Here is a 25,994-nt window from a genome sequence, read left to right as displayed (position 1 = left end):
ACCGCCCGGCCACGCTACCCCCCCCCACGAGAAACTGGTAAACCATCCTCCTTCTCTTTCCTCTTTCCCCCCCCCCCCCCCCCCCGCACACCGCCCCCCCGTGGTCTATCTATTTGCAGTTTGTCCGGGGTTTTCTATCTCTTTTTTTGCATTCCTTCCTGCTTTGTGTGACTTTCTCTCTCTTTCCAAGCCGCAGTATTCGAGACTGATGGAAAGGGCCGTACCGCACGTCCTGTCCTGAGACAAAACAACCCCCGTGAGGTCTAGGTGTTCGGGGCGCCTGTCCCGGGCCGGGCACAGGCTGCTCACCCGGGAGAGTCGGGACCCTCCTCCGTCTGGCGGGGCCCCTCACGGAGGGCGTCACGCGGCGGGAGCTCTAGCTCCGCCAGCCACGCCGAGTCTGGGGTCGGCCGGCGGTTGGGCGCCCGGACGCTCGGGGAGGCGCCGCGGAGAGACGCGGAAGCTTTCCGGAGACGTTCCGTGGAACCTAAGGCCGGGCCGGAGACGCCCGAGCCTGGTCGAACCCAGGAGCTGTCAGCAGCAGCCTCCCCATCGCCCCGCTCTCCCGAGGGCCGCGGGCAGCCCTCCGGGCGGGGCGCGTCCTCCCCTCCCCACGCCCCCGGGGTCACCCCGCAGCCCTTGACCGTCCCTGAGGCGATGGCCTCCCACCACTCCCGCAGCGAAAATGTGCGGAAATTATTCTCGTTGATGCCTGGGTTTTCCCTGAAAAGGATCAGTATTCTAGGAGCCCGCCTTCCGGCATTGGGGCGTGGGAGCCTGCAGTGATTGGTTCATCCACTAGGCGTCACCCCAAGCCCACAGTTGCAAAAAGATTTTTTTTTTCAGCCATCTGTGGACGTGGCTAAAATTTTCTTTACTAAACTTTAGAAATGGGGGACTAGTCGTGGGTGGCTCGTTGGTCTAGGGGTATGATTCTCGCTTAGGGTGCGAGAGGTCCCGGGTTCAAATCCCGGACGAGCCCTGTTTTTCTCCTCTTGTCGCCATCCCGCTTCAGGGAGCACCTTCTATAGTTAATGTTCCTGAACAGGCACCGACGTAAGCTCCACTAGTTCAGATTTATACACTTAATCTTTGTGTTGTTAAATCAGGATAAATGTCAGATGTTATTAGAAAATAATTTATATAGCATTTCTTTTAGAAAATCACTGTTTCTAAAGTCAATAATTTCTCTTCTGCAGTTTTTTGTCGTTATCCAAAAATCGTTCATTCAGGACTGGGCCAGGCCTATTTTATATCAATCGTTTTGCATAACCCTCACTTTTCCTCCTCTGCAATCACGGGAGCCCTTCTTTGGGTGCTGGGACCTCCAAGGGTCAGCAAATGCAGCAAGGTGTCTCATCACCTAAAGCCTGGGATCCCTCCCTCCTTCAGGCCTAACATTCCGGGGACCTCGTGCCTGTGGGGGTGGCGGAGTCTCGGATGCTGTAGCACTGTGGGATGACCTTCTAACGACGACGCTCAGGCCTGCCGGCATATTGGACTCACCTGTGGAGCTTTTCAATCATTCCAATTAAACTGGATTTTGTGAGGGTAGTCCCTTGACATGGCATCTGGATAAGTTTAGTTCTGGGTGCAACCATGTGTCAAACTTAGTTCCTCTGTGACCCTCCTTACTTACCCAGGCCACAGAAACAGACTGCTAAGAGCAGGAAGCTCCAAAAGAGAAGAGGCCGCCCAGTGGGTCAGTGTGTGTGTGGTTTGAGGGGGACCTCAAACTCTGTGTGGCTTTCAATCCTTATAGAAAGGACTAGATCCTAACATCACACCTTCCCACCATTCTCTACCTGCTGGGTATTTAGTGATGGATCACATCCTACTATTTCAGTCACATATGCCCTGACTCACCTGAGGAATGAGCTAGAAACCAGAGGTATTTTTCACCTCACTCTTAGCTACACTGCTGAGTCTTTAACTTCTGGTACCTCTTCAATATTTGGAAAAACCGCAAAACAATCTTGGAATCATCCATTAATCCTCTCTCTCAACAACGCGCATTCAATCCTTTACCATATGATGTTGGCTGTATGGTTAGAATCTTTCCAGAATCCAGTCAGTCAGCATATAAGAAAATGACATCCTAATACCAAACCCCAAGTTTTTCTTAGTAAAAATGTATGTAAAACCATGATTTTATTTTGGTCTAATCTGAATTCTTCCAGTTTTCAACAACTCCTTTTTGTATCTTGTCATTTCTATCAGTACATTTGCTCAGAGTTTACTTTAGGTTCAGGCTTTTCACTGCATTTCTGAGGTGAGTTACTTCCTATAATAAAGTGGAAAATACTAAAAAAAAAAAAAAAAGAATCTTTCCAGAATCCAAACACTTAACTGACTCCACCCCCACCATAGCCCAAGCAGCCACCATCTCTCACCTGTGCTGCTGCAGTGGCCCCTTGCAGGTCTCTCTGGCTGGCCCTTGTGCCCCTTCAGGCTCTTTTCAACAGGACAGACAGAACAATCTTGTTGAAACCTAGGTCGGAGCTGGTCACTGCTTAAAACTCTCTGTGGGTCTCCATTTCATTTAGCATAAAATCAAAGCTCTTTGTCATGACTTAAAAAAATCTCTGTGATTTTGCTGCTTCTTGGACTCCCCTCACTTCGCTGACCTCATCTCCTACAACTTAGTTCTTCCAGGTGGCTGCATTCCGATGACATTAACCCCAAGTATGCCACAGAAATTCCCACCTCAGAACCTTTGCACGTACCCTTTTCTCTGTCTTTAATCTTGTCTCCCTCCTGCCACCATGGCTCAGTTCCTCACTGAGTTTAAGACCCCTGCACAGATGTTACTACCTACTAGGGAGGACTTCTCTGACCACCTACATGAACTAGCCCCCACCCTCTTTGCTCTCTGTCCACCTTTCTCCACTCTGAGTTTCCTCTTTGCACATACCACCACCCGACTTTTGCTGCTGCTGTTGTTGCTTTTCTTAATTCTCCCTCTCCCATCACCAGAACGGAAGCTCCGTGAGAACAGGGTTTTTATAACTGCTGACATCTCAGAGGCTGGAACAGTTTTTAACACCTAGTAGATACTTGAGAGATATTTGGTTAATGCATTGTATGAATTGCTTTAAATCACAAAGTTATACAGGTTGATAAGGAATGCCTGATCCTGTAGCACCTGGGGTACTAGGGGCTTGAATGAAGAGAGGGCTCCTGCAGTGTGGGGAATGTGCCATCTTTGGGAAAGTCTGAGAGTGGGGGCATGCTTGGAAAATATTCTGTGGCAGCTCTCCTTTTGGGCCACAATATGGCCCTATCAATGTTTTAAAGAAGCCTGGAAAGGCTCTTCCACCCAGACATACAGGAAGGCACAAAGTAGGATCTCGGGAGCTATAAATTAGGTATCAGTGCCATTGATTGCTGTTGCATCCAGTCAGAGTTGCTTAAAAACAGGGCTGCTTTAGGCTTTGATCACTTTCAGCCGATTCTGAACCAGATGTTGTTTGGGGGTCACACTGTAAGGTTGCACAGAGCAGGGTCTTAAAATAATTGATTTGATAAGATGAAGAACAGATGTCCACAATAGAGACACCAGAGAGGAAGAGGAAAACTAAGGTTAGGGAAGGAATTGTACAACCAACGGGACTTCATCAGCCTCATTTGATCAGGCTTTGTGATGAGGGATCACTGTGAATATGAGTCCTAAGGAAATATTGCTGGCATGCTGGGAGGATTTATGGAAGAGAGAGTGGGAACTTCTGCTGGTCAGGAAACTTGCATGAACAGGCAGTGTCTGCTCTCTGGAGCTATGAATACAAGCTGGAATCTGCCCCCTTGTGGAAAAAAACAAGTACTGTCATGGATCGTCCCTTCAGGGTCTTAAAGGAGAGACCACAGATAAAAAGCTGATTTCTGGGCACCCCACGACCTTTTTGCTGATCCTTCTGTGTGCATGATATAAAGGTGGAACTTATAGGGAAGAAAGCTGTGTTGTCATCCAGGGATATGGTGCTTATGCAATTAAACTGAAGTATATTTTTTAAGTAGGCTCCACACTGGGTGCAGCCAAAGTGGGACTTGAATTCACAACCCTGAGATAGTGACCTGAGCTGAGACCAAGAGTTGGAGACCTAACCAACTGAGCCACCCATGTGCCCCTAAGCTGAATTATTTATTAAGGTGGATAGGATCCCTTGGATCTGGAGGGAGAGGAAAAAATTGAGCCAGCACCGCTAGCAAAACTCCGGAGTTGGTCTTTAACAGCTGAAGTGAGTTGTTCTGAGAGAGAATCTTAGATTTGAGCCTTGAGTAGCAGAGATGAACCAACATTTTTCTTTCCTTTCATTGATCTTTATGATCTTAGGTCCGTGTGGTGGTACAGGGTCCTACCCAACGTATCACAAAAGATGACTGAGTCTTACAAAGAATAAAGAATAGCTCTCTGATACTATAATTAAAAAAAAAAAAATCTTGGGGCACCTGAGTGGCTCAGTGGGTTAAAGCCTCTGCCTTTGGCTCGGGTCATGATCCCAGGTCCTGGGATCAAGCCCCACATCGGGCTCTCTGCTCAGCAGGGAGCCTGTTTCCTCCCTCCCTCTCTGCCTACTTGTGATCTCTGTCTGTCAAATAAATAAATAAAATCTAAAAAACAAAACAAAACACCAAAATCTTCAGGTCATTCACTCATGCATTCTTCCAGTCAATCAACATTTACTAAACATTTATTGAGCAAACATTTGTCAAACATCTATAGTATTCCAGGCACTGTGCATGGAACCAGACAGATGAGGCTTCTACCCTATGAAATAAGCAGATAATTTTAAAAATCAGAAAATACAATTAATTTATTGTACTAGTGATAAAGCCCACAAAGAAAAAAAAAATACAGAGTAGTATGCAAACGAAACAGAAGCTGTTCACTTACTCTGGGGTTTCCAGAAAGTCTTGTGTGAGGAAAGGAGGGACCCACCCGATTTAACCCATGGGATTCAACCAGGCAGAATGGGGATAGGGAGTGGAGTCAGGAACATTCCATAATGAGAGAACTAGATGTTAAGAATCTTGAGCTGGAAGGAAGCTTGGTGAGTTTAGAGAACTGAAAGGAGGACTGTATGGAGGGATAGAGACAGACAGACAGACAGACAGACAGAGAGACACAGAGAGAGTGGTTTGAGGTGAGGTTCTCTATACAAGGTCTGGTAGGCAGAGGTCATTATTTTAAGACTTACGAAAAGCCATTGACACATTTTTGGTGGGGATGGGGGTGGATAGCACAGGACCAGAACTAGATGTGTGTTTTAAAAAGATTACCATGGTATAATAATGTTGACAAAAAAACATGGGGAGCCCTGACTCAGCTTCTAATAAGCACAGAGCCCTGCATCAGGAAATGTTACAGCTGGATGGCTTTCACCAACTCTAAAAATTATCAGTTGTTTTGGCCTCATGCATTCCAGTTCCCAGCCACCACTAAAAGAGGTCGGTGAGAACCACGGAATTAAGCTCAAGGCCACAGAGCTAGCTAGTGGCAGAGCCAGTGTCAAGACAGGAACCTAGCTTTCAGGACTCCCAGGCCTCCTTCGGTCCTAGTTGGGTGCTTCTGAGAAAGGAGCTAGTTTATTCATTTGTTTTTTTTTAATGAATCTGATCCTTGAGGGCCTCAGGGATTATGTGGGGTCAGGGGACAATTGTTCTTTCAGGGAATCTTATCTGAATTTCAGGGGAGCTGGAACTGGCGGGGAGAGGAGAGCAGAGCTTGGGAGTGTGTGAAAGATCTGAGTGTCCTTGGAGGTGCATGGGGAAGGTCCTCCCCCAATGAGCATTCAAAGGAAACTGCTGGGGGCTTGACCTGAGGACACACATGAGAAGCCAGATATGCTAAGATCAAAGCCTTCTCAGAAGTGGAAATCTGAATGGACAGGGGGCCTACCAAGCAGCTGTTAGAAAGGCAGGCTTAGGCAACCTCCATTCAACGTGACCTCCCCTGGGCCAACGCCTGGTGGCAGTCATTTCAGGGATACACATAAAGTTACAAAACAAAACAAAAAAGCTTCCTTTGATCCCAAGGGAGAACAAGATCTCCCCTGTCCACACCTTGGGACACTTCACTGTGAGGCTGAAATTGACAGCCTCTGATGTGATTGTGAACATGGCCTGCCCAAGTCGAGAGCAGCTTGTTCTTGGACACACACAAGCTCTTAGTCTGATTCTCTCACCTGGAGAAACCTAGTGGGAGGGCAGTTGGCAGGTGGCCCAGAGGCTTAGAAAGGTATCACCTGAATCCTGCAGGTAACAGCTTGTCTAGGGAACTGCTTTGCAGTTGCCAAAGGTAGCCAGTGAACCCTTAAGAGTAGGGGTGCTTCATATTTCATGCCCCCCCATTGGGTAATAGTAAGTGTTCTTGATTTGGGGAGGTGTGTGTCCCTTTGACCAAAATGTCAATTTCCTAAACCATTTCATAGGGTTACTCCATGTCTACCACATTCCTGAATCAGAGCTCCACCTCCTCACTTCCGGACCTGGTGGCCAGGAACCAGCCCCCCGTTTGCCCACTGCTCACCCTGACTCCAGGCTGGGAGGCAGAGACCACATCTCTACTCCATCTGTGTGTGAGGGCGGGGTGGGGGGTGGAAACAGAGTAGTAGCCAGAAAACTGTCATCTGAAGAGAACAGCTCTTGGGGTCATTTAAGTTTAGCTCAGAAACTCAGTTTGTGACAGCAGGAAGGGAACTTTATGGAGTCGAAGTCTTCCTTTATTCGTTTCTCCTACTTCCATTTGAGAATGATGGAACTCAGACTCAGAGGTGACACGACTTTCCCAAGATCACACAGCTAGTTCGTGGCAGAGGGAGAAGAGAATCCGAAGTCTTTCCCTTTTTTGTCTGTTGACCAACACCAGACAGAATGTCAAGCTGCGGAATAAATGTGCGTGTATTCGGGGTCTTAGGGATGGCCATCTGGAAGGCACCAAGAGGACAAAAAGTGCGCTCTGCAGAGACAAAGGAGGTTAGGGTACTTAAAGAGGAAAGAGACTTTACAAGAGTTGTTTTGCCTAAAATGTGATTGGCGATAGCTGCATTAATGCTGAGCTGTTAGAATGAGATTGGAGAACCACAAGCAATAGCTGCAAAAAAGAGTGTTTGCAGCCTTGTGGCCAGGGTACGTGGCCGTTTTCCAGGATGTTGTTTGCACAGGGCCTGAGGTTTGATTCCATCTGGGTGAGGACATGCTTCCGGCTTCCTTCCCCAAGGGCTTCGGGCTCCATTTTCTGGCCCCTTCTCATGCCTGACTCCATCTTAGGAATTTTCTTTCACACACCCACACTGCAAACACTTTTTTTTTTCCCCAAAGACTTTTTATTTATTTATTTGGTAGAGGAGAGACAGCAGGAGAGGAAACACAAGCAGGGGGAGTGGGAGAGGGAGAAAAGCAGGCTCCCCGCTGAGCAGGGAGCCTGATGCGGGACTTGATCCCAGGACCCTGGGGTCATGACCTGAACTGAAGGCCGACACCCAACAACTGAGCCACCCAGGTGCCCCAGGAGACACTTTTTGATTGCTTGTGACATACTGGGCAATACTGTGCTAGAACAAACAGGTTCATTGTTCTGAATCTCCAGAAGCCCACAGCATGTGGGAAAGAAGGCCAAATAAACCCTTCGAAGCCCCACAGAGCAATCACTCAGCCTAAATTACATACAGGAAGTTTGGAGAAGGGCTTCTCATGGAGACACATGGAGGAGATGGAGGTGGTTAACATAAAGAAAGATTCCTGGAGGAGCTGGTAAGGCCCCATGCCCTTTGCACTGCACTTAGAGATATTTCCTTACTTTGGCTGTCTGAGGGTTTGTGGGAGCCAGCATAGATTTCCTCACAGGCGAGGCTCAATTCCAAGGTTAGAAAGAAACCTATCGGGGTGCCTGGGTGGCTCAGCCAGTAAAGCATTGGTTAACTCACTCACTCACTGACTGTTGGTTTCTGCTCAGATCATGATCTCAGGGTCATGAGACTGAGCCCCTGTCCAGCTCTGGGACTGGTACAAAGATTATCTCCCTCTCCCTCTGCCCCTCCCCAACCCCCTAATAAATACATAAAATCTTTAAAAAACAAACAAACAAACTGGGCCACCTGCGTGGCTCATTCGTTTAGGCATCTGCCTTCTTTGGCTCAGGTCACGATCTTTGGGTCCTAGGATTGAGCCTTGCATCAGGCTTCCTACTAAGCAGGGATTCTGTTTCTCTCTCTCTCTCTCTCTCCCTCTTCCCCTTGCTAGTGGTCATTCTCTCTCTCTCTCTCAAATAAGTGGATAAATCTTTAAAAAAAAAGAAAGAAAGAAAGCAAAAAAGCCAACCAGCAAGCTAGCTATCATCTGACTGTTCTCCATACCAGGGTAGGAAGTGAAAATGGTTTGGGAGGGTTCCTTAGTGGAAATGAACAGAAAGGAAAGAAATCAGTTCCCAATTTAGAAGTACTTCCAAACTTTTAGTCTTTAGGAAGGGGCATTTGGGTGATAGAGAAGTGGGCACAAAGAGGGTTAGAGAATGGTGGGGTAGGAGAGCCCCTTCTGCCCTAACTGACCTTCCTAAATGCAACCCATCCCCAGCTTCCCAGCTCCTAACTGTGACTCCCTGCCCCCTGCCGGGCCCTGCTGCCAGCCCATGGGCACGCTGGCACTTCTTCCACCCTCCTGCCTGGCCTTGGAACGTCCCTCCTGTGGAACCCACACCACCCAGTTCATCTCCATGATCCCCTATGAAATGGCTCCCAGACTTGCTGAAAGAACACAGGTAACTGAGCACCACAACTAAGGAATACAGACCAGTACCCCCTCCTCCAAAGGGTGGGAGACAGTCCAAGGAGCTGCTTAGTCATGTGACATGAGGCAAGCTCATACCCTTTGTCTGGTCTGGGTATCATATTACAATATGATAAATAAAAATTGTGAGATGGATTCAACTCTTTAGAAATTATGCTGTTTACAATTCGGAGCTCATCTATTGTGGTGACCCTAAACATCTGTGTGCATGAGAATCACCCGAGATGGCCTCCTGATTACAAAAGCAGATTCCAGGGCCTCACCTCCCGAGACTGATTCAGTAGGTCTGGGGTAAGGCCCAGGTATTTTTAATTAGTAGCAAAGAAACTCTGAAGCATTTCAGTTAGAAGCCATCTCCCTCTACCACATATATGCATATGTATTTTTTTTATCTGTGAGAGCCAGGCAGTGGAAGACCAAAGGTAGTTAAGGGCCAATGTGAGGCCCCCCCCCCTTTTTTTTTAGTAGAGATTTTGTTTATTTATTTGACAGTGATACAGCAAGAGAGGGAACACAAGCAAAGGGAATGGGAGAGGGAGAAGCAGGCTTCCTGCTGAGCAGAGAGAGGCCAACTCGGGGCTCGACCCCAGGACCCTGGAATCATGACCTGAACTGAAGGCAGATGCTTAATGACTGAGCCACATAGGTGCCAGGTGGTGAGGTTATTAACCCTCCCCCAATATACTCTGCAAACTCTGTCCTTTCCCCTTCTTTGATAGGGGCAATTCATGCTTCCTCAGCTTTGGGTGAAGCACTTAGAACATTGCATTTCCAAAAAGAGTGCCCTTAGCCCCCCCTTGTGGCATGATCACTGTGCCCTGCATCCTCCTGGGGGACACTGTGGTCACCACTGTAGGGGGCAGGAGCCCCAGGACTGGAGGAAGAGGAGATATAAAATAGGGGATAATAAGGGGAATAAGCAAACCTCATATCAGAATGACCAAGGAGATGGACATTCAAAAGGAGTTCTAGTGAAGGTCTGCTGATGGCTGCTGGAAGCAGTCCATGTGAGTTAGTGTTAAGATTTTTCTCTTGGGGAAACCTGAGTGGCTCAGTTGGTTAAGCGGCTGCCTTTGGCTCAGGTCATGATTCCAGGGTCCTGGGATCAAGCCCCACATCGGGCTTCCTGCTCAGTAAAGGGCCTGCTTGTCTCTCTCCCTCTGCCTGCCACTCTGCTTACTTGTGTTCTCTGTCAAATAAATAAATAAAATCTTTTTTAAAAAACTTTTTTTTTCCCCTCACAACACCATATCCTTGTGTTTCATGGGCTTTAGAGAATACAGGACGGGGCCTGTATCCAGGCTTTGGGAGGATGGTGAAGCAGGTCAGAGGCTGTAGCCCCATGGGGAGAAGCACTTATGAGAGGCCAGAGATTAAGAGCAAGCAAGTCTGGAGGCTCAGTTTTGGATAAGAAATTTAAAAAGCACTCCTTTGGAGAGCTTCTAAAACATTTTGGGAAGGGAACTAAAATTCTAGTAGCAGTGAGGGATGCGTTTGGATTTTTTTTTTTTTTTTAAGAGATGGGGAGGGGCAGAGGGAGAGGGCGAGAGAGAATCTCAAGCAGGCTCCACATCCAGGGCAGAGCCCCACAAGGGGCTCAATCTTACAACCTGAGATCATGACCTGAGCGGAAATCAAGAGTTGGACGCTCAACCGAATGAACCATCTGGGTACCCTTGGATTATTATTATTTTTTTATTAACTTTTCTTTTTTAAATTTCTTTTCAGCATAACAGTACCTTGGATTATTTTTTATGTGAATATTAAAGAAAGGACAATCCCCCAAATCTAACAAAATGGGATTATTTAAGTTAGTTTCCCTTTGTCTATTGCTTTCTGGGTTCAGATTCAGATGCCATCTATGGCTCCTACTCCCTTGCATCATTTCCCAAACTGATGATCCTTTGGATGTTAATAGTGTTAACCAGTAATAGATGAAGCTCCGTGCTCAAATCAGTTTGTAAAATTCTGAATAAAATGAGATTAGCCAAGCTTCTCGGAATCTCATGCTTTGTGAATCTTGTGACTCTTAATAAACAGTATTTTTGAAACTTTTGATCAGGACACTTCTTTCCTTGAAGCACACTCATTAACATTTTCCAGAACAGTGTTTGCCTGAAGGCAAGCAGGAAAAGTGCTGCTGTTTGTCCCCCAGCGTTTACTCCCCCTTCTTCCTTAGTCATAGGACACCAGAATTTGAGCCAGGCACGTGCTCACCCAGAATACACCCAGCGTTTGCCCCTGTCCCTTGCAGTTGGATGTGACCACGTGACCAGGTTGTTGCCAATGAGACGTTAAGCAGAGATGATGTGAAATGTGCCCCTAGAAGGCAGTGCCATGCCCCTTTTGTGCCTTGCTTCCCCCTGGTGGTGGAATGCAGACATGCCGACTAGAGCTAGAGCAGCCATCTGCACCAGGACAGAGAAGCCAGGGGCTGGGATTGAAGTTGAGGACCTTGGAGCACCTTGCAATCCTGGACTAACTACCCCAGGCTCTCTTATAGGAGAAATAAACTTCCATCTCGTTCAGACTACTGTCACTTCATGTTTCCTGTCATTAGCTGCCATCGGGGAAAGGTGTCAGGATAACTTCTTCAGATTTTCTTTTTTTGTTGTTTTGTTTTTCAAAACCAGTTGTGTATTAGGATACATGGATGGCCTGGGAATTTATACAGAAGTCAACAAAAATATTAAAGGATATCAAGAAAGATACTTGGAATATGGTGAGGGCCCTTCCTATCAAAAGCATTTAAGATCAAAACGTATATTCTACCAATAAATATGCTAATTATAATAAATTAGGTCATTTGAAAGTATTCTTCTAAAGTTTCTCCATATAGAGAGAGTATATATAAGGGAAACCAATAAGAATGTTTTTCCTTTGGTTGGTGCTGTTGGTCAATACAGGTCCCATAGTGGGAAACAGTAAGAATAGCATGCCTTCCAGATTCTCAGGGACCCCTAGCTAGGGAGGAAGAGGAAACTTATTGATGACGTAAGTTGAATTTCTCCCCAGTTTAGTAGGCTAGAAGACTTAGAATTGATTTCAATTTGACACAGAAGCAGTTAAGAGATGTAAATTTCTTGCCCATGTTTGTAGAGTAAGATTCATAGCCACTAGGTAGCAAAATATTTACTTATAGGACTTCACTGATTTTTTTAAGTGACTGGATGATCAGGAAGGGTCTTTATTTGGCCACAAGGTGATTGATGGGAAGGTAGGGGGCATGGGGGGCTGGTGGAATCCGGGAGACCTTGTGAGCTAGCCCATAAAACAGGGGAGGCTCTCCGGGCAGGGATGGAGAGAGTTGGAGAGTTAAAAAGAAACTTTAAGGAGTTTCACATCAGATGGAGATTTTAAAACTAGCTTTGCAGGGTGCCTGGGTGACTCACTCCGGCAAGCATTTCAGGGTCTTGGGATTGAGCCCTGAATCAGGCTCCTGGCTCAGCGGGGAGTCTGCATCTCCCTCTCCCTCTGCCTGTCTCCCCCCACACCTGCTTGTGCTCTTCCCCTATCTCTCAGAAATAAATAAATAAAATCTTTAAAAAAAAAATAAAACTAATTTTGCTTTACTGTTTGTGTGAGATCCTATACTCCGTATCCAAGAATACTTCAGTGGTATCTATTACTTCCTTAACCTTTGTGGGATTGGATTTGCTTTGGGGGATTTAGCGAAGTGGCGAGTCCTGTGCTCTGCTTATCTACTGCTGCTTCACAATCACCTTAAAACAGTGACGGAAAATAGGAACCATTAGGTGGATCCTGAATCTGGAGGCTGACTGAGCTCAGCTGGACAGTTCTTCTTTGAGGTCTTGCCTGTTTTTTATTCACGTGATGGCCAGAGTTGGTTGATTGCATAGGTTTTTCCATTCAGCAGTCTGGCATCTGGGCTGAGAAGATTCAAGCATCAGGGAACTGGAACGGGTGCAGCAACTTGGGCATCTCTTTCTACCCAAGTGGCATCTCCAGGTGGTAGCCTCAACATTGCTAGACTTCATACACAGGCGCTGAAGGCACCTGGAGCAAACGTCCCAAGAGAGCCACAGCCAAACAGAAGCTAGATGACCTAGTCCCAGAAGTCACACAGGACCCTTTGCACTATATTACCTTAGTGGGAGCAGGCACAGAGGCCCACCCAGATTCTCAGAAAAGCACGTGGACGCTACCTCTTAATTTTGTGGCCATGTTTGGAAAACACCATCTGCTACATTGCCTTAAGTTGAGCACAGCATCGGGTGACTGCAGAGGCCTTGCAAGGGTGTCCAAGCACATCCGCAGGACATGAACAACCTCTGCAGATTCTTGTAGCAGAACTGAACCTGGGAGCTCTCGGAGCATTTCTCCCTAGCCATGCGTCCTCTCCGCGTGGGGGCCTCAACACAGGACAGCTGGAGGCACCCAGCGTATGTGTTCCCTTTCTCTGCTGTCGCTTGGAGGCGGAGATGGCTGCCTGCTGTCACCAGAGGCTGGAGCTGGGGAGTTCCCTGGCCACTCTGTAAGGCAGCTTATTTATGTGATGAAATGAGTAATAATGATGTTTTACAGCCTGACATGAATTTTCGTTTCCAGCAGCTATGTGGCTCCTCTAGTGCCCTGTGCATTGTCCTAAGGTTCAACAAAGTGGGGGGTGGTCAGGGTATGGAGAAGAGTTTTAGGACAAGGGCAGGCATCTAAAAACAGAGCCGATTTCTCTTTCCCTTTCCTCTTTTTTTTTTGTTTGTTTGTTTAAGATTTTATTTATTTATAAATAAGACACAGAGACACAGCGAGAGAGGGACCACAAGCAGGGGGAGTGGGAGAGGGAGAAGAATCAGGCTTCCCGCTGAGCAGGGAGCCCAATGTGGGCCTTGTTCCCAGGACCCTGGGATCCTGACCTGAGCCCCCCAGGGGCCCCTCCTTCCTTTCTTCTTAATCTTTTTCATCTTCCTCCCTCTCATCTCCCACCCCTCCTCCCCTCCTCATCTCACTTCCTCCCCCCCCCACAACTCCTTCCTTTCTTTTTCTTCCTCCTCCTGCTCCTCCTCTCCTCCTCCTCCTCCTCTTGCCCTCTTCCCTCCATCTTTCCTTCTTTCTCCCTCCCTCCTCCTTTTCAGACACATGGAATTGGGTATGTCCTAGTCCATTTACAGCCCATGCTAGGCTTCTCTTTTGTTCTATTCAATTTTATTATTTCCCCTCTTATTCCTTGTGCCTGCTTCTATTCCTCTCACCCTCCTAAGCACCTATGCTAGAGTATTTAATCCATGTTCTTCCATCCTATTTAGATATTGTGAAACCTTGGGAAATTTGTTGTCTTATTTTGGAGCATGTATGTTTTAAATTTAAATAAACTGGAAAGAATTTTCATTCTGTTTCTTACTGTTTTTTACACAGCACCATGTTTCTGAGTTCTATCCATGTTGCTATTTGTAAATCTAATGCATTATTTGAAACTGCTTCATACTATTTTATTTTATGTATCCAGTGCTTCTTTACTGGGGGACACTTAAGTTGCCTCCAGTCCTGTTTGGCCACCAATAGTGCTGGAATGAATATCCTTCCATGTGCTCCATCTGGAAGAACTCACAAGGGCTCAGGGTATACCCATTCTTCATTTCACCAAATACTTCCAAATTATTTTCCAGCATCACCACACCGATTTTCATGGCTACTAACATTTTTACCAGCACTTGATGTAAGATTTCTCATTTTTGGCAATCTGATGGTTATGAACTGATATCTATTGGTTATCTTAATTCCCATTAATTTGATTACTATGAAGTTGAGCATCGTTCATCAATTCTGGCTTTCTCTTCTCAAATTGGCTTTTCATTGTTTTTGAGTTTTTTCCTTCTCTGTTAATTTTTTTTTAAAGATCTTATTTATTTATTTGATAGAGAGAAAGCAAATACAAGCAGGGGGAGTAGCAGGCAGAGGGAGAGGGAGAAACAGACTCCCTGCTGAGTAGGGAGCCTGATGTGTGGCTTGATCCCAGGACCTGAGATCACGACTTTAGGCTTAACTTGCTGAGCCATGCAGACGTCCTTAAAGTTTCCTTTTTATTGCTGACACGAGTGAGTCCGTTATATCTAGATGTTAACTTTTTTTTTTAACGATTTTATTTATTTATTTGACAGAGTAATCACAAGTACGCATAGAGGCAGACAGGGGGTGGGGGATGGGGGGAAGCAGGCTCCTCGAGGAGCAGAGAACCGGATGCAGGGCTCGATCCCAGGACCCTGAGATCATGACCTGAGCCGAAGGCAGAGGCTTAACCCACTGAGCCACCTAGGTGCCCCCTAGATTTTAACTCTTAATTGGTTTTAGGCATTACAAGTATTTTCTCCCAGGGTGCCAACACTATTGAACAATTGAACTCAGTCTCAGTTCAATTTCTACAGGGTAATTTTCTGAAATGTACAGACAGGTTCAGCTGCCTCAGATGAGGATAAATTTTGTGACAAATGTTGCCTTCGGGTTTGTAAACTTAACATACCATCTGTAATTCAGCTACTTGGAAGTCTAAGCAGGATATATTGAACATGTTACAATATGTATATATATTTGTCTTTATACAGTGGAAATGTTTCTGCAAATAGTGTGTGAATCAAAATTTGTTCACTAGAAACAATTAATTAATGCATTTATGTCTTGGTGGCACTGGGCAACCCACACCCTGAACAGGACGGTTTGAATTCTGAAATGATGCCCATTATGTACATTTGGGGAAAGTATATAATAACCTCCTCATTGTTCATTTTCATGCTCTGGAATTATGCTTTTGTTGTTATACAGAAAGAGACTCCATTCTTTGAAGCCTTTTCCAGTATTTTCCACCCCAAAATCCTTTTCTTCTTACCAGTTAGAAAGACACCAATGCACAGGAGAGACTATGTAGCTGTCTCTCCTTTTCTTTTTTTTTTTTTCATTTTTTTAAATTTATTTTCAGCATAACGGTATTCATTGTTTTTGTACCACACCCACTGCTCCTTGCAATCCGTGCCCTCTCTAATACCCACCACCTGGTTGTAGCTGTCTCTCCTAAAGAGAAATCATTTCAGGGCAAGAAGTAGTAAAAATAAGTCCATTTTCCCATTTCTGTATCAAATGACCAGGAGATGATAGCAATAAAAAGTCTTCTATTTTCTCAATGCCTTATGACACTGTCTTTCACCAAACCCTCGTCTGCTTGTTCCCCATGTCAGTTTCCCAAGAATACCATAGAGGAGTGATTCCCAAATTTTGCTCCATATTAGAATCACTCGGGGAGCTTTTACTAATCTCAAACTCAGGTCACACCCAACATCAATTAAAGCAGAATGTCTCAAGGTGGCATTGAGAACTGCACGGGGATTCCAATGTTCAGCAGGGTTTAGGAACCATTGCCACCCCCACCCCCAGCAGCCCAGGGCTTTATCAGGACTAATGTTAACATCAGGGAGTTGTTTCTGTCCTATCCTGGACACCTTATGGGAATGACACTTGCTAGAACTTGGTGTTCAAGTGTGAAGTGTTGAAAGGGTGAGACTCTTGCTATGCTCGCCAGCTCCCTCTCCGCCTCAAGCTCTCTGCAACTCATCTCTTCTTTAATGAAATGGGGGTAATAGGTACTTCATGGGTTTGTAGTAAGGACTAACTGAAAATCTGGAAAACAGAGGATTCTGTGTCTGACACACATCAGGACCTTAATAAACATTTGGGAAAGTTCACGCTTATTTAATGAGGACACATTTAGGACCTTCCTTAGTCAACTCTCCCTCTGAAGGTAACTTGTCGTCCTTCCCAGTGGCACCCAAGCACACTCCCCCCAGACTCCTCCCTCTTTATATTCTGGCCCTCCCCACACCCAACTGGCTGCCTACCCATTATTGTCAAGGAACAGCTAGGACTTTCTCAGATCCATGATCACAAGGATATGTTACCAGTGAGAGCTACAGCAAAAACAACAGGTGAGAGGAACTAGCCTAGTAGGAGAGATGGGGAAGAACTGGGAAGAACAGATTGGTAGACAGTGCTGAAAACATGTGGAATTGGATAGAATTAGTGTTGATACAATTATGGGAGAGGAAGTCATTTGGCAATAGGAAAAAAACAATCAGGTATGGGTACTTCTGAGCATCCTTCTACATGTTTGGCTCTGTGGTAAGCACTCTGATGGATTCAAGAGAAACAGGAGCTCTCAAGGAGCTTGCAGAAGTAAAACAAATACAACACAACAGACTGATCAGAGAACATGTTGTTCAGTGCCAGACTTGGAGAGCTGAAGTAGTCCAGAAGGGCTTTCATGAGGAACTGTACCTCTAGCTGGAGCTTGCAGGGTCATTTGAGATTTTATTTATCATTTTTAAAGATTTTATTTGTTTAGTTGGTTAGTTATTTGACAGAGAGAGAGAGCGAGAGCACAAGCAGGGGGAAGAGGAGAGGGAGAAGCAGGCTCCCCACTGATCAGGGAGCCCACTGCAGTGCAGGGCTTGATCCCCAGACCCTGGGATTATGACCTGAGCTGAAGGCAGATGCTTAACCGACAGAGCCAACCAGGAGCTCCTCACATGAGCTTTCAATTAGCAGAGAGAAGGAAGTAAAATATCTCAAGTGTGGGGGAGCAAATCATGGGCTGGGGCTTGAGGAATCTGATTACCCTTGGTTATGTCCTGTCTTTTCTTACTCTATAGGAGTTAGAGCAGAAGATGTGAAGGGACTCTTACCCCTGATGATCCTAATGGTGGTCATTTTTCTGCTGCTTCTGTTCTGGGAAAATGAGCTGAATGAGAAAGGAGAGGGGCCAACCATGGAGCAGCTGCATGTAGACTACCCTCAGAGTGACATTCCCATACGGTACTGCAACCACATGGTCTTGCAAAGAGTCATCAGGGGACCTGACAACACCTGCAAGACGGAGCACGTTTTCATCCACGAGAGGCCTAGAAATATCAATAAGGTCTGCGCCTCTTCCAAGAAGAGGATTTGTCAGAACCATTCTTCCATTTTATGTTACCAGAGCATGACCAAGTTCAAAATGACTGTGTGTGGGCTCATTGGAGGCACTAGATATCCTGCCTGCAGGTACAGCGTATCCTCCATAAAGGGGTTCATCATGGTCACTTGTGATGACATGGGGCCAGTTAGTCTCCAGAGGTATGTTGAGTAAGTTGAGAGAAGCGCCTGGGATCCTCTCTTTTCTCTCTCAGTGGTACTTGCTCTCCCTGAGGCACAACTGAACTGTGGACCTGGGATAATGCCTTGAGCGAACTGGGTAGCCGTTAGTAATTCATTTATCCTTCCAGTATTGCTGAGCTGGAATCTTTTTATTCTGCTTTAATTAAAAAAAAAACTCTACTGAATTAAATCATAAACTCTGCATGTGTTTTAATTTCTTGTCCCTTTTCTTTGGGTCATTTGTTGAGAGCCAAAAGTGAATCTGAGGCAGTACTGAGATTAGAGCAAAGCGAGCAAGGCACTCACTTCAGGTTCAAAATTTAAGGGACACCCAAAATCCCAATAATCTAGATACACAAATTTAAAAAATTAATGCAGAAATCCCTGGTGAATAAAATATCTAAGTTTTAAGTCAAGATCCAGTCTGACGGGGTTGGAGTTAGGGTGTTAGTGAATTGTGCCCGTACAGGGTCAGATTCTTGATCAGAGGTTATTTTGCATTAAATTAAGATTTTTAACTATTGCATTAAAATGTTATTTATCTTGATTACGGGGCTTTTTGGTAGCCCCCTTAAGTTTTGTACCTGGAGTTGAGTGTCTCCTCTCCTCGCATTGTACCCCCACACTTGATCCTAGGTGTTGAGGCACTTGGAGCAGTCAGTTAGGGACTTCTCTAAAGATGGCACATATAATTCAAACTGCATCTGTTTCCATTCAGCAGCTGCCTCTGTGCCTTGAAAGAAAGGGAAAGGGAGATGGGAAGGATCCCCTGACTGGTCAGAAACCATGTCCCTTAAAGACTGGAGAGTAGCAAATCAGGATTTCTAGGACGAGATTGAAACTCTCAGAGCTCAGTGCCCCTCCTCTTGTATCCCTGGAAGGAACAGAGAACTTGCATCTAGACTTCTAACTTGTTTCCCTTTTTAGATCTTACAGCTGAGCTGGTTGTTTAGCTCTCCCACATCCAGCTGTGGGCAGGGCATCTTTAGAGTTAGAAGGCGAGGGGAGAGCATGAAAAGAAGGAGAGGCTCCGGGGATTTTATTAAGTCCTGTTCTTCTCTGAGCATGCCCACACCTGGGAAGTGAAGGGCTTGGACTAGCTAGTTTTTGAGGTTTCCAGGCCTGTTACTCCACAATTCCATTTCTCTTTGTTGGAGGGGAGGGTTAGTACAGAGGAGTAGCGAGAAACAAGGGGTAATTGGCAGCTAAGCGCCATTGATTCTGAGCTATGACATTTCCATCCTGTGAGAGTCAGAAACACAGTGACCTAGAGCGGACACAGGCAATGCACAAGATTTAGAGGGCCCTTTCTGTTCTTATCTTTTCAGTCGAGAGACTTCAACTATTGCATTATTTATATGTACTTAGTTCAAGGTCAGATCAGAAAAGGAGGTACACCTATGCTAGTTGTTAACTCTGTCTTTTGCAAACATCAAGTTCTAACCGATTGATTCAGTTCACAGATGGAGGACATTTACAGTTGCAAGTAAAGGACACTTTGCAGCCTTGTAAGTTGGCAAGGCTTGCTCAAGACCCATTTCTCCAGGGAAGTCCCACTGTCATTGCTGTCTTCGTGGATGTTTGGATGTCACCAAGGAAGCTGAGCAGGATCAAGTGGTCCCTAGCATATGACCTGAAGCCCCATCATTTCTTGGGCAAAATTTTGAAGTAGCTGAAATGAGTCTTTAAAGTCTCTGTTTCTATGTTCTGAATTCTGATTCCTTTTCCTGGACCTTTCCCTAGGCTTTATTGTCTCTTTTTTCCTTCCCGCTGCTTTTTCTTTCCTTCCTCCCTCAACCTTTCTCCTTCTAAGTAGAAACAATATCTTGCAGATAAATGCATTCCCACAAAGGTGTGAGTAACTGAGACTCTCCAGTGGAATTTATTCTCAGAATATTTTCATTCAATAGGGATCAAGCCCCAATTCAAATGAATTGCGATGTCTTAGACATTTGTAGTTCAAGAAGGTTTTTTTTTTTTTAATGGACACCTAGTAGTCCAAATCAAACCCAGGTAGCTGTGAATTCTATGCACTTGAAAAAATGTTTCAGAAAAATAGTTCAGTGCAGAATCTCTGCACTGTTTTCCTTTTCATTTTTCTCCTCGTTGTCTTTCTGTTTTTCTATTATCATCTCACTTGATGTTGACAGTAGAGGATATTTAGGAAAAAAATCTAAATCCTTCTTCCCTACTCCCTTCAACTTGCGGCAAGTCTATGCTCAAGTCACACACATGAATACATCCATTAATTCCTAATCATCTATCAATAATCTAATCAACCCCAATTATTAAGGCTCATATATTCTTAGTACTGGGTCTTTGTTCTAATTTCACACACAGAACATTTTAAAATTAAATATAATAAAAAATACAAGTCCACTTGTGTTCATGTCAAATGAGTGGCATAAGAAGTGAATGATTATATAGAATTATAGAATCAATATGTTGCACATCTGAAACTAACATAACATTGCCTGTCAACTATACTTCAATAATAATAAAAGAAAGAAACGAGTGATAAGAAGACCAGGGAAGTGAACAATGGATTTGGTAGACTTAATTAGTGAAAAATGTGTTAAAGAAAGAATATGACTTAATTGGACTTTGAAGGATTTCAAGAGGCAGAAAAGAGTAGGCTTCCAAGAAAGGACCAAAAATGGAGAGACAGAACAGGGCGTATTCAGAGAAGGGTGGGTCACGCTGATTTGACTAGGGCAGCTTTGTGTACCAAAATAATGGGACAGAGCCCTGAGAATCAGGTTGAGATTAGATCAAGAAGAGCCTTGAATAGGTGACCTCAGGGGGTTAGAGTACCTCCAGCAGGCAATGCGAATATTTTAAGGTTTAAAATAGTCATTTTAAGTACTCTTTTTAGAAAAGTAGTCTATCCAGGGAATTGGCGGGGCAAGGAGAAGTGGTTAGGAGGTAAGAGTGATAATGCAGGGATACAAGGAAATAGAGGCTCTTAGAGGTGAGAATGAAAGAAATGCTTTCTAGAGCAAGAGAAAGAATTCTCACCCTGAATAACCATTCTTTCTGAGATTTTCATTATGAATTTCCCAGCACTGATCTCAAGTAAAGGATTTTCTGCATTTGTCAAGCCATGTTATGTTGTTAACAAGTGTTGAGAAACAAGCATTTTTGCAGTTCCGTGTTTGATTCTGTACAGAATAAAAAGATACAGAAACTAAGTTCCAGGCTCAAGGAATTTTCATACTTAAAAAGGAGAAAAGAATTACATATATCAACCAAAGTGAAAATTTTAAAAAGAACATATAAAATGAAGTAAAAAAAAATTTAAAAGAACATAAGAACATATAAAATGCAGGGCACCGGGGTGGCTCAGTGGGTTAATGCCTCTGCCTTCAGCTCAGGTCATGATCCCAGGGTGCTGGGATCAAGCCCAGCATCGGGCTCTCTCCTCAGCGGGGAGCCTGCTTCCCTCTCTCTCTGCCTGCCTCTCTGCCAACTTGTGATCTCCATCAAATTAAAAAAAAAAAAACTCTAAAAAAAAAGAACATATAAAATGAAGTGTGATGTAATCAATGCTATAGGGTTTCAAAAAAAGCTAAAAACAAATCACTCTGGGTTAAACGATAAACAGGGAAGTTTCCACAGAAGAAGGAACAGTGATGCTGCCCATTTCACAGGGATTCTGGCAGCCAAAGGCTCATTTATGAAGTTCTCCGAGCATCCTTGTCTCTATGTTGTCCCCTCCTTCTGTCTCACGCCATTCTACCTACCCTTTCTTGCCCCTCCTTCCTTCAGCTAGACCAATAGCAGAAACTTTCAGGAAACAAATACAGTTTCACTTCATGCTCCTGTGACAAGCTGGATTCTTTCTCTCTAGGACCCACTTGCCAAAGGAACTGGTAAAGAGGAATTCCATGACTGAGGATGGGTGGGAAAAGAAATGAGCGTTGTTTTTAAATGGCTGCCATGTGCCAGGTACCGTGTGAGGCGGTAGGAGACCTGGCAGTAGTAAGGAATGTGTTGGGTGAGATTATTGAGACCACAATATGGGTTACAGACCCTTCCAGTGAGATTATAGACACGGGAAAAAGGGAGAGAGCTAACTACTTAGTTTGGGGCACTTTAAACACATTCCCTTATATAAGTCTCACCTTTCCTTTTATCACATGGGGGAAACTGAGGTTAAAAGAGGCAGAGTAAATTGTTTATGAGTGGGTAGGCAGAGATTTGAAGTTGGGTCTGCAGATTCCACAGCTGATTACCTTTTCATGCCATCATCCTTCCATTGAAGGAGCCCGAGCTTGTATGTCGGAGTCAACCCTGAACTAACTGCCATAAGGAAAAGAGAACGATCTCATTAATATTCTGCTTATTTTCATCTTTTACTTTTTTAAAATTTCTGTTACAGAAGAGATTATCCTAGATGGAGACCTTCTCTCTGCTGCTACTCAGCCTAGGTTTGGTTTTCGCAGGAGCTTCAGAAAGCATAATGGAGATAATTAAAGAGGAATCTTCAGGGGGAGAGATGAAGTATGACTTGGCAAACAGTGACCAAGAAAAACAGACTCTTGAGGTATTAATGAACTTGACTCTGTTCTACAAAAATACCAGCCTCAGTTTGTCCAGGGGTATCTTGACTTCCTCATTATTGACCTTCAGAAGATTACATTATACCTTCGCCAAAGGAAACAGTCCAGGTAATGACAAAGAGTACTGCAATGACTTGGTGGCCTGGAGAAAAGTTTCAGAAGTGAATGAGTCATGCAAGTTAAGCTACAACTTCATCCATGGTTCCACAGAAGTGATTCATGGAGCCCCCAAAGCCTCCAGCTGCAAGTATGGGCAGAATCTTGGCATAAGCTGCTCTAGGAGCCCGGACCTGGACACCACTATGTGCCAACTCACTATGGGCAAACGATTCCCCAGATGCCAATACCATAGTGATACCTCATTAAAGAAAATATTGGCAGTGCTGACAGGTCATTCTCTGATGAGCTGGTTAGTTAGTGGCTCTAAGCTCTAAATCCTATGGGGCTTTGAGACCAGAGTCTATCTAAAGAAGGACATACTTATTTTCATTGTGTTTATTTACTTCTATTATCAGTATCTACCCTTTCAGCTCTGTAGTAAACTCTTGATTATCTATACTAACTGGAAAATGAAAAAATCCCAAATTGTGGAGAATTTGATTAAAATTTATAACTGATCCTGGAGTACAGATACTCTCTTTCTTTTATCTCTTACAGTTTCTCTGAACTAAACTGAATTCCAACCTAGCATAGCTATAAAGCCAAGAAGTAGAGTCCACCCAACTCGACAAAACTGAGGAGAAAAGGCCCCAAACCAACATTGGTAATTGAAAGTTAATGGTACTGCCACTGAGACTATTCAGAGAAATAGTGAATGAGCATCAGGGATATTATTATCGCTGTTTCTTTTCAAATAAAAGTGTACATTGATACACACAAACTTGAGCACCCGGCCATGTCACCAGGTGTCTTCCGATCCTCCAGAAGATGCCAGAGGAAAAAGATGCTTTTTTGCTTAGCTGTTGCCCTCAGTCAACAGGTCTAGCCCTGTGCAATCTCCTTTCCTCCATTATCCGTATCCCAGGTTGCTACAGATGGAGTAATAAAGATCGTACTGCCATTTTTACTCAGCATAGTCTTAATTTCCTGAGGGATGGCAAGCCAAGGAGGAATAGAGCAGGTAGAAGGATGGCAAATGAGACATCTGAGCCAAGTGCTGGGCAGGCTTAGTCTTCAATCTTGTTTATGATGCCATATTGGATTTTTTTCATTACCAATTATATATTTATAAGTTTTAATGGTTCAACACTCTACATAAAGTATGGGCAATGGTCTCATTCATTAATGTGTGCCTACATGTTCCGGCTCCCTCATCTTACATCCTCCCTCCACCCCAAGACAACTCTTTTTTATGTCCTGATTTCAAATAAAGGCTTGTAAATAAATGTTACATCATGGCAACACTTTTCTTACTGTGCATCACTCTTTAGATGTCAGTTTTTCCTAATGTTGTTCACATTTTGTGCAGAATCCTCATTGCATTAAAACTGCAGAACTCTGACAATTGACCAGGATGAGGCATTAAGGGCAGATACTTTTGTATCTTTTAGTTGGGTTTTCCTTGTCAGTGTGGTGGGTGCTTAAGTTAACAGTCACTATGGACTTGGCCAAATAGGTGGGTAGTTGGCACTCCCTTTTCTCTTGGCAGCCAGAGGAGAAGGTAATAGAGGGAAATGCTTGGGGCATTTACCACTCCCTAACCAGACATGGAATGTAGGTTCTATGGTTAGCAGAGAAGTCCAATGGGTCTCCTTTTGGTTCAAACTTGGTTCAAATCCGAATAACTTCTTTCCTAAAGTAGAGTCTTACTATAGAGTCTAGCTCTAGGTGATGAACATGTCAGCCCTAGAGACAACAACGATTCAAACTTTGGCAGAGTTTTTGGGTATTAGGTAAGAAAAAGTAAATATAGCCTCATTCAGAATTTAGTACAGATTTCTTCCTTCACCAGGAGAGAAGAGCAAAGACCCAGAGAAGATACCTCTTTCTAGACCAGGAACATCCTCTAAAGAGTCTTAATTAAGACCAAACCTCTCCACTTCTGTAAAGGAATCAGGAGCTCCCAGGATCTAGCTAATCATCATATTATGAAGTCTGAAAGATATCAAATATGGGGGTACCATTGGGAGTCAAGGCTCCTGAGTACTAGCATTTCCTACCCTTGAAGACTGTCACCCCTTTGGCATAGTGGGTATCCTAAGATCATTCATGATGACAATAGGCAAGGGAGTTCAGATTTTAAAGCTTTAAGTCTTCATAATGTCCCGTCTCTCCCCCCAAACCATAGAGGGCTAGAGGGCTTTTTTTTTTTTTTTCTTGTAGCTTTATATCTAAATTTCTCAGGCTGGCTTTCAAAGCTGTTAATGCCCCATTCTCATCTCACCTAGCCTAACCCAGCACTGCCTGGCTCTGTTGCTTTGAGGCTGTTGTCTTCACAGCCCACAGAACTTGTATCCTTGTCTTCACTCTGCTGCTGGGCTGGTCCTGATAGACCAGCCCAGCAGCAGAAGGTTCTTTCTTATTCTATCCCCTCACTCTGCTCAATCACACAAGCCCACCTGGCTAGGGAGGGCCCAACAAGTGTCTCTTACACTTGCTAGAAAGTTACCTGAGAGTGGATATGTGTCATCTCCCTGTAGTGGCAAAGAAACATTAGAGAGGATGAAATGAGGGAATAAAGGAGACAGATCTAATCACAAGACCCATGGAAGGGAGAATCAGATAGAGAGAGGACACTGGGAATGTAGTGATAGAGAGGTTTGAGAAAGGGATACTAAGGGGGTTACTTAGCATAAGAGAAGTGCCCTTCTGGCTTCTAACCATTCCCTCTGCTTTTCCAACATAAAGTGCACTAAATTCCCTTTAACGAACAATTCTAATGCAAAACAAGTCCCCGGCTCCAAGGACCCAGGATGGTACTGAAGTAAGGAGAGCTTTCATGACATCATAGGTAAGTCCTCATATGCTTTACTGACTCATCGTGCTCCCCCAACCCCGAGTCATTCCACACGACTAGGATTCAGTTTCCTTATCTACACAATGCAGAGGCAGGATTAGATCTGGGTTCTTAGACTTGGGTATGCTTCTGAATCATTTCAGGTTGCCCACCCCCAACCATCCTCCTTGGTCTCAAGTGGAAGGGGTCCGGTGAGGCACGCAGCTTCCTAGTGAGACTTCTCTTCCCAGGCCGCTTCGACATCCCAGTCTTGTGACACTGGACTGGTCTCCTCTGTGATTTTTTTTCTCTTCCCAACAGCTAGATCCCAAAATGAAATGTGTCTGACTCAATTGCAATCACTCAGATGATAATAGCATTCTAGGCATGGGCTGAACAGCAAAAGGGAAGGAAAGCATGTGCCTGAACACCTGTGTGAGGCAGAGTTGTCTTGCCAATTTGGACTGCTTAATTTGGGACTACTATATGAGAGAAAAATAAATATGTATATTTTTAAATGCACTGTATTTTGAGATTTTGTTCTGTTAGCCAAGCCCTACCCTAAAAATTTATTAGCTTTT

The 25,994-nt window shown here is 44.6% G+C and overlaps 2 protein-coding genes and 1 non-coding gene across 3 annotated transcripts; all 3 read left to right on the top strand.

The window, feature by feature from the left end:
- The first annotated feature begins 910 nt into the window (after nucleotides 1–910).
- TRNAP-AGG lies at nucleotides 911–982 on the top strand. Its single transcript has one exon. It is a non-coding gene; the product is annotated as a tRNA-Pro (tRNA).
- A 16,488-nt stretch (nucleotides 983–17,470) lies between these two features.
- On the top strand, nucleotides 17,471–17,908 carry RNASE12 (ribonuclease A family member 12 (inactive)). The gene has a single exon (XM_032857167.1). It carries the CDS (start codon nucleotides 17,471–17,473, stop codon nucleotides 17,906–17,908), a length of 438 nt encoding a protein of 145 aa, XP_032713058.1.
- A 4,404-nt stretch (nucleotides 17,909–22,312) lies between these two features.
- RNASE11 (ribonuclease A family member 11 (inactive)) lies at nucleotides 22,313–22,912 on the top strand. Its single transcript, XM_032857166.1, has one exon. It carries the CDS (start codon nucleotides 22,313–22,315, stop codon nucleotides 22,910–22,912), a length of 600 nt encoding a protein of 199 aa, XP_032713057.1.
- Nucleotides 22,913–25,994: the final 3,082 nt, after the last annotated feature.

The sequence above is a fragment of the Lontra canadensis genome, unplaced genomic scaffold (assembly GCF_010015895.1).
Source record: "Lontra canadensis isolate GAN:19392208 unplaced genomic scaffold, GSC_riverotter_1.0 scaffold12, whole genome shotgun sequence".
Taxonomy (NCBI): Eukaryota; Metazoa; Chordata; class Mammalia; order Carnivora; family Mustelidae; genus Lontra; species Lontra canadensis.
Note: the sequence above shows the minus strand (reverse complement) of the source record. Positions and strands in the feature narration are given on the sequence as shown.